Consider the following 13,960-nt stretch of genomic DNA (forward strand, 5'->3'; position numbering starts at 1 on the left):
ATACAAATGAAAAATTCTTTACTTCAATTAAGCATATTCCCTTGAGAAGTTTGCATACCTTTTAAAATAACTGGAGGCACGCTGGGTTGCAGCAAACCTTGGTTTGATGGTCATGGAGCGAAGGGTTTTCCATGTGCTTTGGGAGCGTGGTGATTCCTTCATCGGATCCTAGGATCTTGTTTTCCCTGGGGTATGAAGGGAAAACTAGAGTTGAAGGATCCATTGCTGGTCAAGGAGAGGCGAGAAAAGAACCAGCCACGTCTCCTGCACTGAACAGGGGAACAGCTGCAGACAGGCACCTCTAGCCCCCTCTTTCTGGGCTAGCTCCTGCCACTTCGCCTTTCTCCTTGTTCTTGTGAGACGTTGCGCATAGTCACCCAAGATGCTAAGCCTGGAGGAGGCTGGGTCAAAGGTGCACGCGGGGGACCTCCCCGCCCATTTCTCTCCAACTTCCTGTGAACCTCTAATGATTTCATAGTAAGGTTTTAAAAACCCAGTCCTCTCGGCACAAGGCCTACTTCCTTCGAGGAGCCCCCAGGGCTCGCCCCGCCGGGCTTGTCCTCCAGCATCCCCCTCGCTGTTCCCCCCTCCCTGGCCCTGCTACCCAGCCTGAGGAGCCCCAACGCACAACCGGCTCCCTGCACAGCCTTTGCAGGGGCTGTTTTTCAGCCCTAAAATCATTTTGCAATGTTCCCACCTGAAGAGCTTCGGTTCTTTCAACACTCAAAGGCCTTCTCCTTTATTAACCCTTTCCTTCTCTGTAGTAGAAAAGGGCGTCATTTTGGTGCCATTGCAGACCTTCTCAGAGAGCTGAAAAGATTTTCTGCCCATCAGATGAGGAAACTAAAGCTTTTTGGGGTTAAATGCGGGGCACTTGGCCTTGGACACCCCAGCCAATATTCCTGGAGAAAGTCCTGAGGGCGTCAGGTCACTGTCTCCATAGGACCGTGGACGCCTGGCCTGGGCTGCCCCTTGTCACACCTGCTCAAGCCGAGGGCACTGGATTCTGTGCTGCTTTTTCTCCTACTAGACTGGGAGCCTCTTGAGGACGGGGATCACTTCCTACTTGTTTTTTTTATCCCTTAACCTTTGTTTATGTTGAAACGTGACTGGCACTCAGTAAAGGCTTGTTGAGAGGATGATCCAAAAAAATGAAGAATGTGGACGAGGAGGTGGGTGGTTCCTCCTCTTTCTCCTGCAGCGAGACTTGCCCTAAGCCTCACGCCGTCTCCTTTAAACCCACCGTGTCTGTGATCGCCCCCTGTGCTTGGCCCCTAGAACTCCGGATCAAGAGGCAGAACTCCTCGGACAGCATCTCGAGCCTCAACAGCATTACCAGTCACTCCAGCATCGGCAGCAGCAAGGAGGCCGAGGCCAAAAAGAAGAAGAAGAAGAGCTGGGTAGGTGAAGGTTTGGGGGAGCCGCATGGGACGCTGGGGGACCACACCACCTCAGCACGGGAGCCAGCCTTCCGGAACTCACCACGATGAGTCCCATCTGATAGGAGCCCCTGGTGGCGTCTGCCCAGAGCAAGGTCTGCCGCAGCTACCCGCCCCCTTCCCCCCCGCCAGCCATCCCCTCCAGCCCTGCACACATCTGATGGGCAACAGAAGGAGACATTCAGAAGGGAACACCCCATCTGTCTCCACCCGCTCCCATACTGTGGAGAGAAGATTTTATGAACAAAGCCACTCATTCTAGATGCTCCTGGAGGTCATTTCTTCAACTTTTTGGAGAGGTATTTGTGGAACTTTCCAGATTACCTCAAAAGGAACCTTTGTATTACCTGACCAGTCCAGAGAGCGTTGTTTTGGTTGTTTGTTTGTTTCCCGGATAACCCTAAACTGACTTGGGATGCCCTTTCTGACACTATCGAGGCAGATGGAAAACACCGCCAGCCCCTCTGCTGCCCGTGTGGAGGAGGGGGGCCCCACGAGGGCATGTGCCACCCGCTGTCCCTGTGTGATGAGCCCCCCACAGACCTTTGTGTAGTCCAGACAGGGGCCACCGTGTGAAATGAGTGATTAAGTGTTGCTTCTTTTTTTTTTTTTCCCCTTCAAAATGCTGACTTCAAATCCCTATTTTTTTCCAGGTCTACGAGGTAAGACACTCACTCCTCTCCGTTTTCTCTTTGCCTTTGCCGTACCCTTCCCATCTCCAGAGCAACCCCCTCCCCCTAAACAGAGACGGCCACTCACGAGACTAACTGTGACCACCTCCGCCAAGCCCCTAACGCCCTCCCCTGCATGTCCATCCACGGCCGCCCCACGAGGACAGAGGAGAGGTCTGCCCGGGCGCCAAGCGGGAGGGCTCTGCCTCCTCCTGCCCGCCCCGACCCCGGTCCAAAGTCCACCTGTTATAAAAGCAGTCAGACCGCGCTCCCCCTGTCCGGAAAGCGAGTGCCCTGATCTTTTGATCCATCAAACCCTAGCAGCCCCAAATGGAAGAGATTGCCAGAGGCCAGTTCAGTTTGGGGGTAGCCTCAAGATTTAGCTCTGGAGTGAGATGAACCAGAGAGAGGTGAGCGCTGGACCTCAGGTTACTCTAAAGCCTGAAGCCCTCTGAGCAGCCATGGGGTTTCCAAAGACCTTTCGGGGATTAGGGTATAAAAGTGTAAGACAAACAGAAAGTGAACCCAGAATTTCCATGACAAACCAGACACGTTAAGGTCCACTCAAACCCCGTCCCAACATTGTGCTGGGTGTTGTGAGGACAGGAAACACGGAGTCTGTGAGCTCAAGGAGTCTGCAGAATTGCCAGGGACACAAAAATACTGTCCATTTAAAACTGATAACAATCCAGCAGTGTCAAATGCTTAATTCAGTGAGTGAGGCTCAGGGACCTCACAGACGAGAGACCCGTTCCGGAAGGCAGGCCCCAGGGGACTAAAGCTAGGGAGGTGGGATCATGATGGGCAGAGAGGGGTGTGCAGAGCTTCCTGCAGACCCTGGTCAGAAGGGGCGGCAGGCAGGGAGCAGGTCCCTCCCCCAGAGCCTGACCGAGGGGCACAGGGAGGAAGGACCTGAATGCAGGGGATTACTGAGACTTGAGTCTTAGTGCAGCCTCGCCCCAGGTGAGTTCCACACCAGCCCTTCAAGACGCTCCGATCTGAGGAACGCTGCCTTCTACACGCACATATCTCAGGACAGAGTCCCGGTTCATTTTGCTGGATCCACTGTTTCCAGAACTCATTTGACCACGGAATCCCTCACCACATCACACCACACGGTGCAATGCCCAGCAGTTCTGCTTTGGGGACACGGAACCACACAGAGCACTGTTCCCACTTAGGATCTCGGTGATCTTAGAGGGTGGGTGCTCCCGGCAGACGGGTGTCACAGGACCTGTTCCTGCATGTGCACACACACGTACACGCACACACAACTCACACACACACATAAACACATTCATACACACTGGTACACACATACACACACACACACACACACACGCACACACGGCTTCCCGGAAGGCAGGGGCTAGAGAATTCTTCATCGGGTTGAAAATCAGGAAGCCCGAGTCCTAGTCCCAGGTCTCCATCTCTGCAGAGAACGGTGCTTCCTGACGCTCTGAGCCACGTGATGGCATGTCCCCCGCACACACACTCCCTCCCTCACATCCCCATCACCAGATGGGTCTTCCCACGTCCCGCCTGGTAGAGACCCTGACACGCCCCGCCCGCAGCGCCAGCCACCACCTGCAGCTTCCCCAGGCTCCAGGAGACACCCATGGAAAGAGTGCCCTCAGATTTGCACTCTCTTCTCTTGCTGTCCCAGCGATCTGGTTTGCTTTGACCCCTCCTTTACTCTCTGTGTCCGGCTGCCTCTCCGCCTCTCCGTCTCCCCGTGTGTGTGCGCATGCTAAATGGATGCATGTGACGGGTGTGGGACAGAACCCTGGTCTCCCTCCCTCATGCCTAACACCCAGCTCGTCAACACCCAAGACCAAGCCAGTTACGGTCAGATTATAATCCCCTGCGTACCTGGAGGAAATGCTGGGAGGTGTCCCTTATTCTGGGACATTTGTGTGGAAGTACTCGAAAGCACTTGTGTCTGGTTGTTTTCACCATCCTGTAATGTGCGGAGCACAGGAGGCACTAAAAGAAGCTTGGTTCCACTCCCTTCTGTTGATTCCACAGAATCGTAGTGTAAGTTTCTGGTGGGTAGATTCTGATCCGATGAGCCCTGCTCAGAGGTGGGTCCTGAGGCCCAAGTGAGCCAGGCTGCAGACGGAGCAGTTGCTGGTCTGCGGGAGAAGGTGGGATGGGGTCGCCGAGAGGCACGCCTTGTGTCCCGGGGCGTCCCCTCCGTCCCTTCACGGGTGCGGCTCCCCCACAGGGGAGGGAAGACCCAGAAAGTTCCCATAGCACAGCAGCAAGTCCCACTCTCTCTCAGCCCGAATTCCTAGGCGAGTCTCCCGTCCGTATTCCATGAAACCAGTGAAGCCTTTGGGGGAGGCCTGCTTACCGACACATCCCTGCTTCTGGCCTCTGTCACAGAAGCCCCTCCGCCCTCACCGTCTCCAGCGCGGAGCCCTGACTGCTCTCTCCCCGGATCTGCTTTGTTCTAGCTCCGAAGTTCCTTCAACAAAGCCTTCAGCATAAAGAAGGGACCCAAGTCCGCTTCCTCCTACTCTGACATCGAGGAGATCGCCACGCCCGACTCCTCGGCCCCCTCGTCCCCCAAACTGCAGCACCAGGCTACGGAGACTGCCTCGCCCTCCATCAAGTCCTCCGCCTCGTCCTCCGCGGGCACCGACGCCCCCGAGTGAGTGCCCCCCACTGCAGCCCCCTCCCCGGGCAGTGGGACCAGTTACCGCCACCCGCGGGCTCAGCGTCTAACGCCCGCCGCTCCCTGCCTCCTTCCAGGGGCCCCGCTCCCCCGGCCCCCCACGCCCGGCTGTTCCAGGGCAGCGAGGAGGAGGAGCCGGAGAAGAAGGAGGTGTCCGAGCTGCGCTCCGAGCTGTGGGAGAAGGAGATGAAGCTCACGGACATCCGCCTGGAAGCCCTCAACTCGGCCCACCAGCTGGACCAGCTGCGGGAGACCATGCACAACATGCAGGTCAGTCCCGGGCGGGGCCGCGGGGCGGGGCTGCAGGGAGGGGGCGGGGCAGGGCTCCTGGACGGGGCGGGGCCGCGGGACCTGGCGGCCGAGGCTCCAGGCCCCCGTGTTTTTGCCGCAGTTGGAGGTGGACCTGCTGAAAGCTGAGAACGACCGGCTGAAGGTGGCCCCGGGGCCCTCGGCGAGCTCCGCTCCAGGGCAGGCCCCGGGATCTTCGGCTTTGCCATCCCCTCGCCGCTCCCTGGGCCTGGCGCTCACCCATCCCTTCAGCCCGAGCCTCGCAGATACAGGTACCTGTTGGGGAGAAGGCCCTGGGCGGGTGGAGAGAAGGAAAGGGTTCGCCCCCGCTCGCTATGGTGCGGCTTCCTTGGGTCAGGGGCGTACCAGTGCTGCCGCCAAGCTGATGCTGGTGTCCTGAGACACCGAGGGTTGTTGTGGTCCTAAGACCTTAATCACCGTTCAGGCTTGATCTCCAGTTTCACTTTTGGGTTAGATAAAAACGTATTTGGAAAGGCTAGTGGCAGGAAGATGTAGGAAAGCCTGTGGATGCCGCCAAACCAACAGTCCTCTTTCTCACTTCCAGACCTGTCTCCCATGGATGGTATCAGCACCTCTGGTCCAAAGGAGGAAGTGACTCTTCGGGTGGTGGTGAGGATGCCCCCACAGCACATCATCAAAGGGGTAAGGAACTTCGGGGGGGGGTGGCACTGTCATTTCTACCCAAGGAAGTCTGGGCTCTAAGGACCCCCGAACCCACAGTACTCAGCTCCCAAGGCCTTTTACGTTCTCCCCTTCTTGGAGCCGTCTGCCCTGGGCTCACGTGCGTCTACCTTGGCCTCACAGGACTTGAAGCAGCAGGAGTTCTTCCTGGGGTGCAGCAAGGTCAGCGGGAAAGTTGACTGGAAGCTGCTGGATGACGCTGTTTTCCAGGTGTTCAAGGTAAGGGATGCGAGAACTCAGAGGGTCTGCTGGGCCTCTGTCGGCACTGGGGTCTGGGGGCCTCTGAGGTTTTGTGCAGGAGTGCTCAGTGGGACAGACATTGCTCCTCCCCTTCCCCATCGACTTCTGTGCCCTGTAGCACTACCTTCCTCGTGGCCTTCATGTCTGTGTGTGTGTCCTGCTCCATCATCTCCTTTCTCTCCCTCCTGTCCCGTCAGGACTACATTTCTAAGATGGACCCAGCCTCGACGCTGGGACTAAGCACCGAGTCCATCCACGGCTACAGCGTCAGCCACGTGAAACGGCTGCTGGATGCGGAGCCCCCGGAGCTGCCCCCCTGCCGCAGAGGGGTCAACAACATAGCAGTCTCCCTCAAAGGTCAGTCCCCGCTTCTGGATGTGGGGCTGAGGAATGGGGGGGTGGAGACCGTCGGGTGGTCCGTCACGCGTTCCTTGAGCAAGAACTGGTTGAGGGACTATAGGGTGAAGGTCACCGTGAGACGCAAGATGAACGAGCCCGGTCCCGACCTGTCCCAGGGATGTTGTCGTTTGCAGGACATTTCTGCCCGGCCTGGGCTTCCCCTCTGCCCACCCCCGTACCGCACGGCCTGTCCCACGTTTCCAGAGCCAGGCCTGGGGGTTCCCGCGGGGTCCCCGGGTGAGGAAGGCGAGCCTCAGGGCCCCCCCGCCCAGGCTCACGCCGTCGGGGGCTGGGGTCCAGGTCTCAAGGAGAAGTGTGTGGACAGTCTGGTGTTTGAGACGCTCATCCCCAAGCCCATGATGCAACACTACATTGGCCTCCTGCTCAAGCACCGGCGCCTTGTCCTCTCCGGCCCCAGTGGCACCGGCAAGACCTACCTGACCAACCGCCTGGCCGAGTACCTGGTAGAGCGCTCCGGCCGCGAGGTCACCGAGGGCATCGTCAGCACCTTCAACATGCACCAGCAGTCTTGCAAGGTGGCCGCCGCCCCACCTGCCCCGTCCTCCCTCCCCTTCCTCGCCTCCGCCTTGACCTCCCTGCCCCTCGGTGACCCCCTTTCCCGTCTCAGCCCTGCTCCAGTCTCCTCCCTCCCCGGGCCTCCGGGAGCTGCCACCCCAGCAGGGACCGCGGTCCGCGCTCTGTCCCCTCATGTCCCAGTGGCCCTCTGCCCACCTCGTCAGTCCCCCGCTTCTCTTTCATTTCCTTTCTCTCCAGGATTTGTCTCTGACTGTGGGCTTCCTTCAGGGAAGCACTCAGAACTGTCACTACTGTGCTGTCCCCTGCCAGGTCCTGCTGCCTCCCGAGTTCCCCCCGACGCTGTGCCGTGGCTTCAAACCTTGGCCCCCACCTCTGCCCCATGGGGAGGCGCGTCCATTAGGAGTGGTTCCCGGTGTAAATCCATTGAAGAAAAGCGTGTGTTCCCCAACCCTGTGGGCTCTAGGGGCCACTGCTTCAGAAGGTTGCCTTGAGCCTTTGGGCCACTGCTGATCGGTCTGGGGTGGTGTCTTCCGTAGTTCCACGGCCAAGCGCGTCAAACAGGAACCAAGGCCCCAGGGGATCCAGAGGCAGCTCAGCTTCTCTGAAACCCTTCTCTTCGAGGCTCATCCAGGGGCTCACTGCTACCGAGTGTTGACCCACCGCCTTTTTTCACTTCAGGATCTGCAGCTGTATCTCTCCAACCTGGCTAACCAGATAGACCGGGAAACAGGAACTGGGGATGTCCCCCTGGTGATCCTACTGGATGACCTGAGTGAAGCAGCCTCCGTCAGTGAGCTGGTCAACGGGGCCTTGACCTGCAAGTATCACAAATGGTAAGCTGCGGTCAGGACCAGCTTCATCACAGTGGGCGGCAGGAGAGCCCGGTCCAGCCCGAGCTGTGAGCTTCCCACGGGCGTCGCGGGAGGGTACCTGGCAGAAAGCGAGTGTTCAGGCACGTCTAAGCGAATCTTTTCTCTCTCTTCCCACAGTCCCTATATTATAGGCACCACTAATCAGCCGGTGAAAATGACACCCAATCACGGCTTGCATCTGAGCTTCAGGTAAGGACTGTGGCCCTGGATGAGCCTTCCAACCCTACCCGAGTCTGTAAACCAGTTCAATCCAGGATGTGGCCAGAGGCGTAGCAGAAGGAGAGAGAAGTAGCGGAGCCCTGTGGGCTGGGGAGAGGGCAGGTGTGTGTGCTGTGTCAGTGCAGGGGGAGACCGACCCCTGAGACAGGAGAGGACTGTAAAACTGAGAGATGCGGCTTCGTGGCTGAGGTTCAGGTTCTGTGCCCGCACACCCCTTGTACAGGCCAGTGAGGTCAGGTGGTTACCTGAGGGGGGTCACCGATCTGAGAGTCAGCTCTGCCGCGGCCCTGAGTTCAGCGGACCCCACGGGCATTAGTGGGAGGAAGGGGGGGATGGACCCGCGGGGGATGAGCCGGACACGCCCCCGCGCACTCCGCCCCACCCTTCGCATCCCTGGCCGCAGGATGCTGACCTTCTCCAACAACGTGGAGCCCGCCAACGGCTTCCTGGTTCGCTACCTGAGGAGGAAGCTGGTGGAGTCGGACTGCGACGTCAACGCCAACAGGGAGGAGGTGCTGCGGGTGCTGGACTGGGTGCCCAAGCTGTGGTACCACCTGCACACCTTCCTGGAGAAGCACAGCACCTCGGACTTCCTCATCGGTACGGCCCGCCCTGCCATGGCCTCCTGTGCCGCACCTGGGGGCCGGGGTCGGGGGCACTCCCCTGCCTTGTCATGTCTTCAGCGCATAGAGTCACCGACCCTGTGCCTGAGTCACTGCGCCAGCGCCCCCGGCGCAGTCCGCACCCTGAGTCAACCATCAGAGAGCTGACCCCTCGCCCTCATTTCCCCACAATTACTGGGAAGAAGGGGGGAAGGGATTTCCCCTCGCTCCCCCACCTCCCGTCCACCCAGGGAGGCATCGTTCACGAGGCTACAGTCAGGCTCTCAGCTCCCGCCCATCCTGACCTCAGTCTCAGTTTAGCCCAGCCCTGCGCTTCTTTCAACCCTGTGGTTAGGAGACCCTCTGCCTGGTGTTAAGGAGTCAAGGGGGCAGATGACCAGGGAGAGCAAGGTTCTCGGCCATCTTCACGGCCCTGTCCTCTTCCCAGGCCCCTGCTTCTTTCTGTCCTGCCCCATCGGCATTGAGGACTTCCGGACCTGGTTCATTGACCTATGGAACAACTCCATCATTCCCTACCTGCAGGAAGGGGCCAAGGACGGCATCAAGGTGAGCCCGCCCTCGACTCTGCTCAGCCCAGACGCCAGGCTGGCCCACCTCACAGAGCGGGAACAGGGCTAGACACGGGGCCACGGAGATCTTTAGGGTCTCCTCCTGACAGGTCGGGTGAGGCACTGGACAGACCACGCTGCTTTCCTGCCTTCGGCCAGCATTCAGCAAATCGCTAAATGACCACTGACCCTGGGGCCATGTGTCCAGCCCTAGGCCTTCTGGCTCTGCTCTAGGGATCAGGGCAGAGAGAGAAATAATTGAGCAAAGAATTAAGTAAAACCTTATTACAGCCTTAGCTCATTACTAACTACTAATAAAAATGTTACTCTGGTCAAGTTGCTTGAACTGTTTAATATCCTCATGTGTAAAAAAGGAGGTGGTATAAATTCTGTCCTGCCTAAATCACTGGCAGTGTTGCGAAGGCAAATGAAATACGTGAAAACACTTGTAAAAGTAAAAGTTAGAATAAGAACTTGGTGTGAGAGGAAAATGTCATTGTTTTTAAAACCTCCTTAGTTTTCTCACGTGTTAATTAGGGCATGATCCAATGACCTGTGATGCGGTGACTAGACCCTACTGGTCACGTATTATCCATAGAAGTAATGTGTCACTGATAGACACTGCCTGATGATATGGTAGATTTCTAGAGATGCAGTGTATCATTATTTCATTTAATTTGCACGGTTATTAATAGTTTTCCAACTTACATCATTTTTTTTAAAGCTTTTTTGTGTTTTTTTTAAGTTAATTAATTATTTATTTTTGGCTGAGTTGAGTCTTTGTTGCTGCACGTGGGCTTTCTCTAGTTGCGGTGAGCGGGGGCTGCTCTTCGTTGCGGTGCACGGGCTTCTCATTGCAGTGGCTTCTCCTGTTGCGGAGCACGGGCTCTAGGCGCGCGGGCTTCAGTCGTTGTGGCTCACGGGCTCTAGAGCGCAGGCTCAGTAGTTGTGGCTCACGGGCTTAGTTGCTCCGCAGCACGTGGGATCTTCCCGGACCAGGGCTTGAACCCATGTCCCCTGCATTGGCAGGCGGATTCTTAACCACTGCGCCACCAGGGAAGTCCCCCGACTTACATCATTTTTACACAGATAATATCTCATTTCAACAAAGTTGAAATTTCTTTCAAAAGGTATTACTAAACTGAAAGAATTTACTTGGAAAATAAAATCGTAGGGTCGTAAGATTTGTCCATGTTAAGTTTTAATGCAGTCTGCCAAATTATCCTCCAAAATAGTTTCTACCAATTTATGCCAATTTATTTTACTTCCCTTGTTGGGGAACTCAAAGGAAATCCCACAGGGATCAGAGCCTCAAGCTTTACGTTTGAGGAAATACACACGCCATCAGGAGACTCCACCAAACAAGCCTCTCATCTGCGGGTTCCTCGCCCAGTGATCACATTTCTCCTTCTCTCCAGGTTCACGGGCAGAAAGCCGCCTGGGAGGACCCCGTGGAGTGGGTCCGGGACACTCTTCCCTGGCCGTCAGCCCAACAAGACCAGTCAAAGCTGTACCACCTGCCCCCACCCACCGTGGGCCCTCACAGCATTGCTTCGCCCCCTGAGGACAGGACGGTCAAGGACAGCACCCCCAGCTCCCTGGACTCCGACCCGCTGGTGAGTAGAGGCCGCTCTAAGGCAAAAGTCAGAGTGTCACAGAACTGAACCCTCGTCCACAGCCCGCTGGGGCCCAGAGGCCGGGACAAGCATGAGGCCAGTGGGTGGGAAACTCTGGCCATCAGAACCCTGGGCTAAGCTACACAGTGCCACCCGCCAGCAAGGTGTGTGTCCTCTAGCAAAGACCCGGGTCCGGGCAGAGCCCAGGTGGGAACGGCGGCCAGAGCAGGAGAGCAGTGGGACCCATGGGTGTCCTGCTCCCGCTGCTGGTCCCTGGTGTCGTCCTGGGGGCTGCCGCGGTCCAGGGACTTCAGGAGCCCTTAGAAAGTAAGCTGAGACAAGTGACAAACTAGGGGAAATATCTGCAGTGCTCGTAACCAAGAGAGGATTGACACCCAGAACACGTGACCCTTCCCCGCAAAACTGCCACGCAGAACAACAATGGGCAAAGGAGGCAAGGGGCAGGCGTTGACTGGAGGAAATGCAAAGGGCCAATAAAGGGACTTCCCTGGTGGCGCAGTGGTCAAGAATCCACCTGCCAATTCAGGGGACACAGGTTCGAGCCCTGGTCTCGGAAGATCCCACGTGCTGCGGAGCAACTAAGCCCGTGCGCCACAACTACTGAGCCTGCGCTCTAGAGCCCGCGAGCCACAACTACTGAGCCTGTGTGCCACGACTACTGAAGCCTGTGTGCCTAGAGCCTGTGCTCCGCAGCAAGAGAAGCCACGACAATGAGAAGCCCACGCACTGCAACGAAGAGTAGCCCCCGCTCGCCGCAACTAGAGAAAGCCCGCGCGCAGCAACGAAGACCCAACGAAGCCAAAAATAAATAAATAAGTAAATAAATAAATAGATTAATTAATTTAAAAAATACTATTAAAAAAAGGGCCAATAAAAACAGAAGAAGACCCTTCCTCTCTTTAATCACTGAGGAGACGCGTATCACAAGGAGATAACTGTTTCACGTTTGCAGAATCGTGTGTGTGGGGAAGCTCGGACCTTGGTTCTGCTGGTGGGGGCATTTGTCAGTCACTGTTTTGGAGGATGATTTGGCAGATGGTCTGAAAAACTTAACGTGCACAAACTCCAGGACGTTGCAATTTTACCTTTTCGAGTAGGAGATTCCTCTACTTGAGTCCTAAGACATTTTATTTAAACTTTGACCTTGTAGAAAACAGGTGTCCTCTGTGTCAAAAGGCTTTTAAATCGGGAGGGTGCGAATATCATGGAAACAGAGGCTGGAAGGCAGAGCCATAGAGAGGCAACGAGGCTTCCTTAGCTGAATGGAGAGTCAGAGTCGTGAAGTGTTGAGGGAAACTGAGGGAGAAGGGCGGGAGGTGGGACTTCCCCAGCGGTCCAGTGGTTAAGACTCCGCGCTTCCAATGCAAGGGGTGCGGGTTCGATCCCTCGTCGGGGAACTAAGATCCCACGTGCCGCGCGGCGCAGCTCAGCCCCCGCTGAAGCGATGCGGTGGGAGCTAGGGAGAAGCAGGTCCTAAGGGCACTGGGTGCAGCCGCTGGGCCGTGGTCTGTTGCAAGGAGAGCTGTTAGACGGTCTTTGGGCCCTTCCCACCCCCTCCTGGGACTGGTCGGATCTGCGGGAGCGCCGGCACCTTGCGGGACGGAGGTGGCTCTGCCCTCTGGCCTTCCCCGCACGTCACGGCCAGAGCAGCACCCTACCTGCCCGGCACTCCCGAGGGCTGGTCCCCGCATTCGAGCTTACACACAGGGTGGAAGCAGTCATCTTGGCCTCTTCCTGAAACAGCCGCAAACTCTCTGGGCTCTCAGCCCCTTGCAGACCCAGGACCAGACCCACAGTCTGATTTTCTGTGTTTCCCGAAGTCCCAACTCTCCGTAACTGTCTCTCCGCCCCTCTTTAGATGGCCATGCTGCTGAAACTTCAGGAGGCCGCCAATTACATCGAGTCTCCAGACCGAGAAAGCATCCTGGACCCCAACCTCCAGGCCACGCTCTGAGGGCCCGGCGGCCAGTCACAGGACAGCAGCACGCGGGCACTGCGGCGGGCGGCCTCCTCCTCCCCGCTTCCTCCTGGGCGCTGGCTCTCTGGCCACGAGGACAGGAGGGGGGAGGTGGAAGGAGGGGGCGGCTTCCTGGTGCTGCACCTTCAAGAACTCCCGCTGGGACTGGTGGGTGGACCTGTGTCCCCAGGTACATTTCCTGGCCTCCTCTTGTGACTTTGGGGAAAAGATGATCCTGGGTCTTTTTCCTTGATTTCTTGTCTCAATTACAAACTCCTGAGCTTGCTGGGGAGGGGTTCAGAAGACATCAAACAAGCCTGCAGTAGTTCGTAACTGATGCTCACAGACAACTCAGAGACACGGCCCCGTGGGGGAATCTGCCGGGGGAGGCGGCGGCTCCCCAGACCTTCCCGCGGACCCTGCCCAGTTCCGTCGCCACTGCCAACAGCTCTCCCTGCACCCCGAGATTTGGCTGCAGCCCAGAAAAAGAAGCATGTGATTTAAAAACGTTTAAATCAATCTGTAAAGAGTTTAAAAAAAAAAAAAAGAAAAGCTGAAGCTGGAGGGAGGAAATCCATTTGCCTGGGCAGAGAGCGTGCCGCCCGCCCTGCCCTCTGGACCACATGGGGGCACCGACGAGACGGCTGTGATCTGAGAAGTTGCCAGACCCCAGAGGTGCCACCACAGCCTTCGGAGAAGCACCGCCGGCTCCGTCTCAGCCTCTAATTTAACACGCATGAGTCAATAAACCCTACTTTTTTTACTTTTTATTTTTGTTTTTTGTTTTGTTTCCATTTTCCCCTCCCATTTGCCTATTTATTCTCCTCCTCTTTTTTTGGTTTCTTTTTTTTCCATTTCCTCCCACGTCCACGAGATGCTCACGTTGCTTTTCCAAGTCGCTCTTTGGAGAGCCCGATGCCACCTGATTGGCACCAGCTAGACACCTGCCATGCCACTGTGTCTGCCACCCTTGGGGCTCACATGGGACATGAAACATTGGCTCAGCAGTGGGACAAGAGGGACCTCGAGGTCCCTTTTGAGAAAACACACGCTCTGCCTGGAGCCCGGCGGCCAGCCTCTGGAGGAGAGCGCATCGCCTCACCCTGATACAAGACCTAATCTGAGCTTCCCCGTGGACTGGAGGAAAA

The 13,960-nt window shown here is 56.9% G+C and overlaps 1 protein-coding gene across 8 annotated transcripts in view; it reads left to right on the forward strand.

Annotated features, from left to right (window-relative positions):
- The window catches only part of NAV1 (neuron navigator 1), a 211,078-nt gene extending 197,496 nt beyond the window's left edge, over positions 1–13,582 (forward strand). For 7 of the 8 annotated variants that reach the window (XM_036850675.1, XM_036850728.1, XM_036850734.1 and 4 more), the window contains 15 exons: positions 1,279–1,400; positions 2,093–2,101; positions 4,570–4,766; positions 4,868–5,060; positions 5,182–5,350; positions 5,644–5,741; positions 5,904–5,999; positions 6,218–6,377; positions 6,720–6,955; positions 7,635–7,789; positions 7,946–8,017; positions 8,451–8,647; positions 9,098–9,216; positions 10,637–10,834; positions 12,714–13,582. In XM_036850675.1, the coding sequence (XP_036706570.1) occupies positions 1,279–1,400; positions 2,093–2,101; positions 4,570–4,766; positions 4,868–5,060; positions 5,182–5,350; positions 5,644–5,741; positions 5,904–5,999; positions 6,218–6,377; positions 6,720–6,955; positions 7,635–7,789; positions 7,946–8,017; positions 8,451–8,647; positions 9,098–9,216; positions 10,637–10,834; positions 12,714–12,809 (2,117 nt within the window). In that variant the 3' untranslated portion in view covers positions 12,810–13,582. The remainder of the gene's footprint in view (positions 1–1,278; positions 1,401–2,092; positions 2,102–4,569; positions 4,767–4,867; positions 5,061–5,181; positions 5,351–5,643; positions 5,742–5,903; positions 6,000–6,217; positions 6,378–6,719; positions 6,956–7,634; positions 7,790–7,945; positions 8,018–8,450; positions 8,648–9,097; positions 9,217–10,636; positions 10,835–12,713) is intronic. The other variant, XM_036850718.1, reaches the window with a different exon arrangement.
- The last annotated feature ends 378 nt before the right edge of the window (positions 13,583–13,960 follow it).

Source organism: Balaenoptera musculus, chromosome 1, assembly GCF_009873245.2.
Source record: "Balaenoptera musculus isolate JJ_BM4_2016_0621 chromosome 1, mBalMus1.pri.v3, whole genome shotgun sequence".
Lineage (NCBI taxonomy): Eukaryota > Metazoa > Chordata > Mammalia > Artiodactyla > Balaenopteridae > Balaenoptera > Balaenoptera musculus.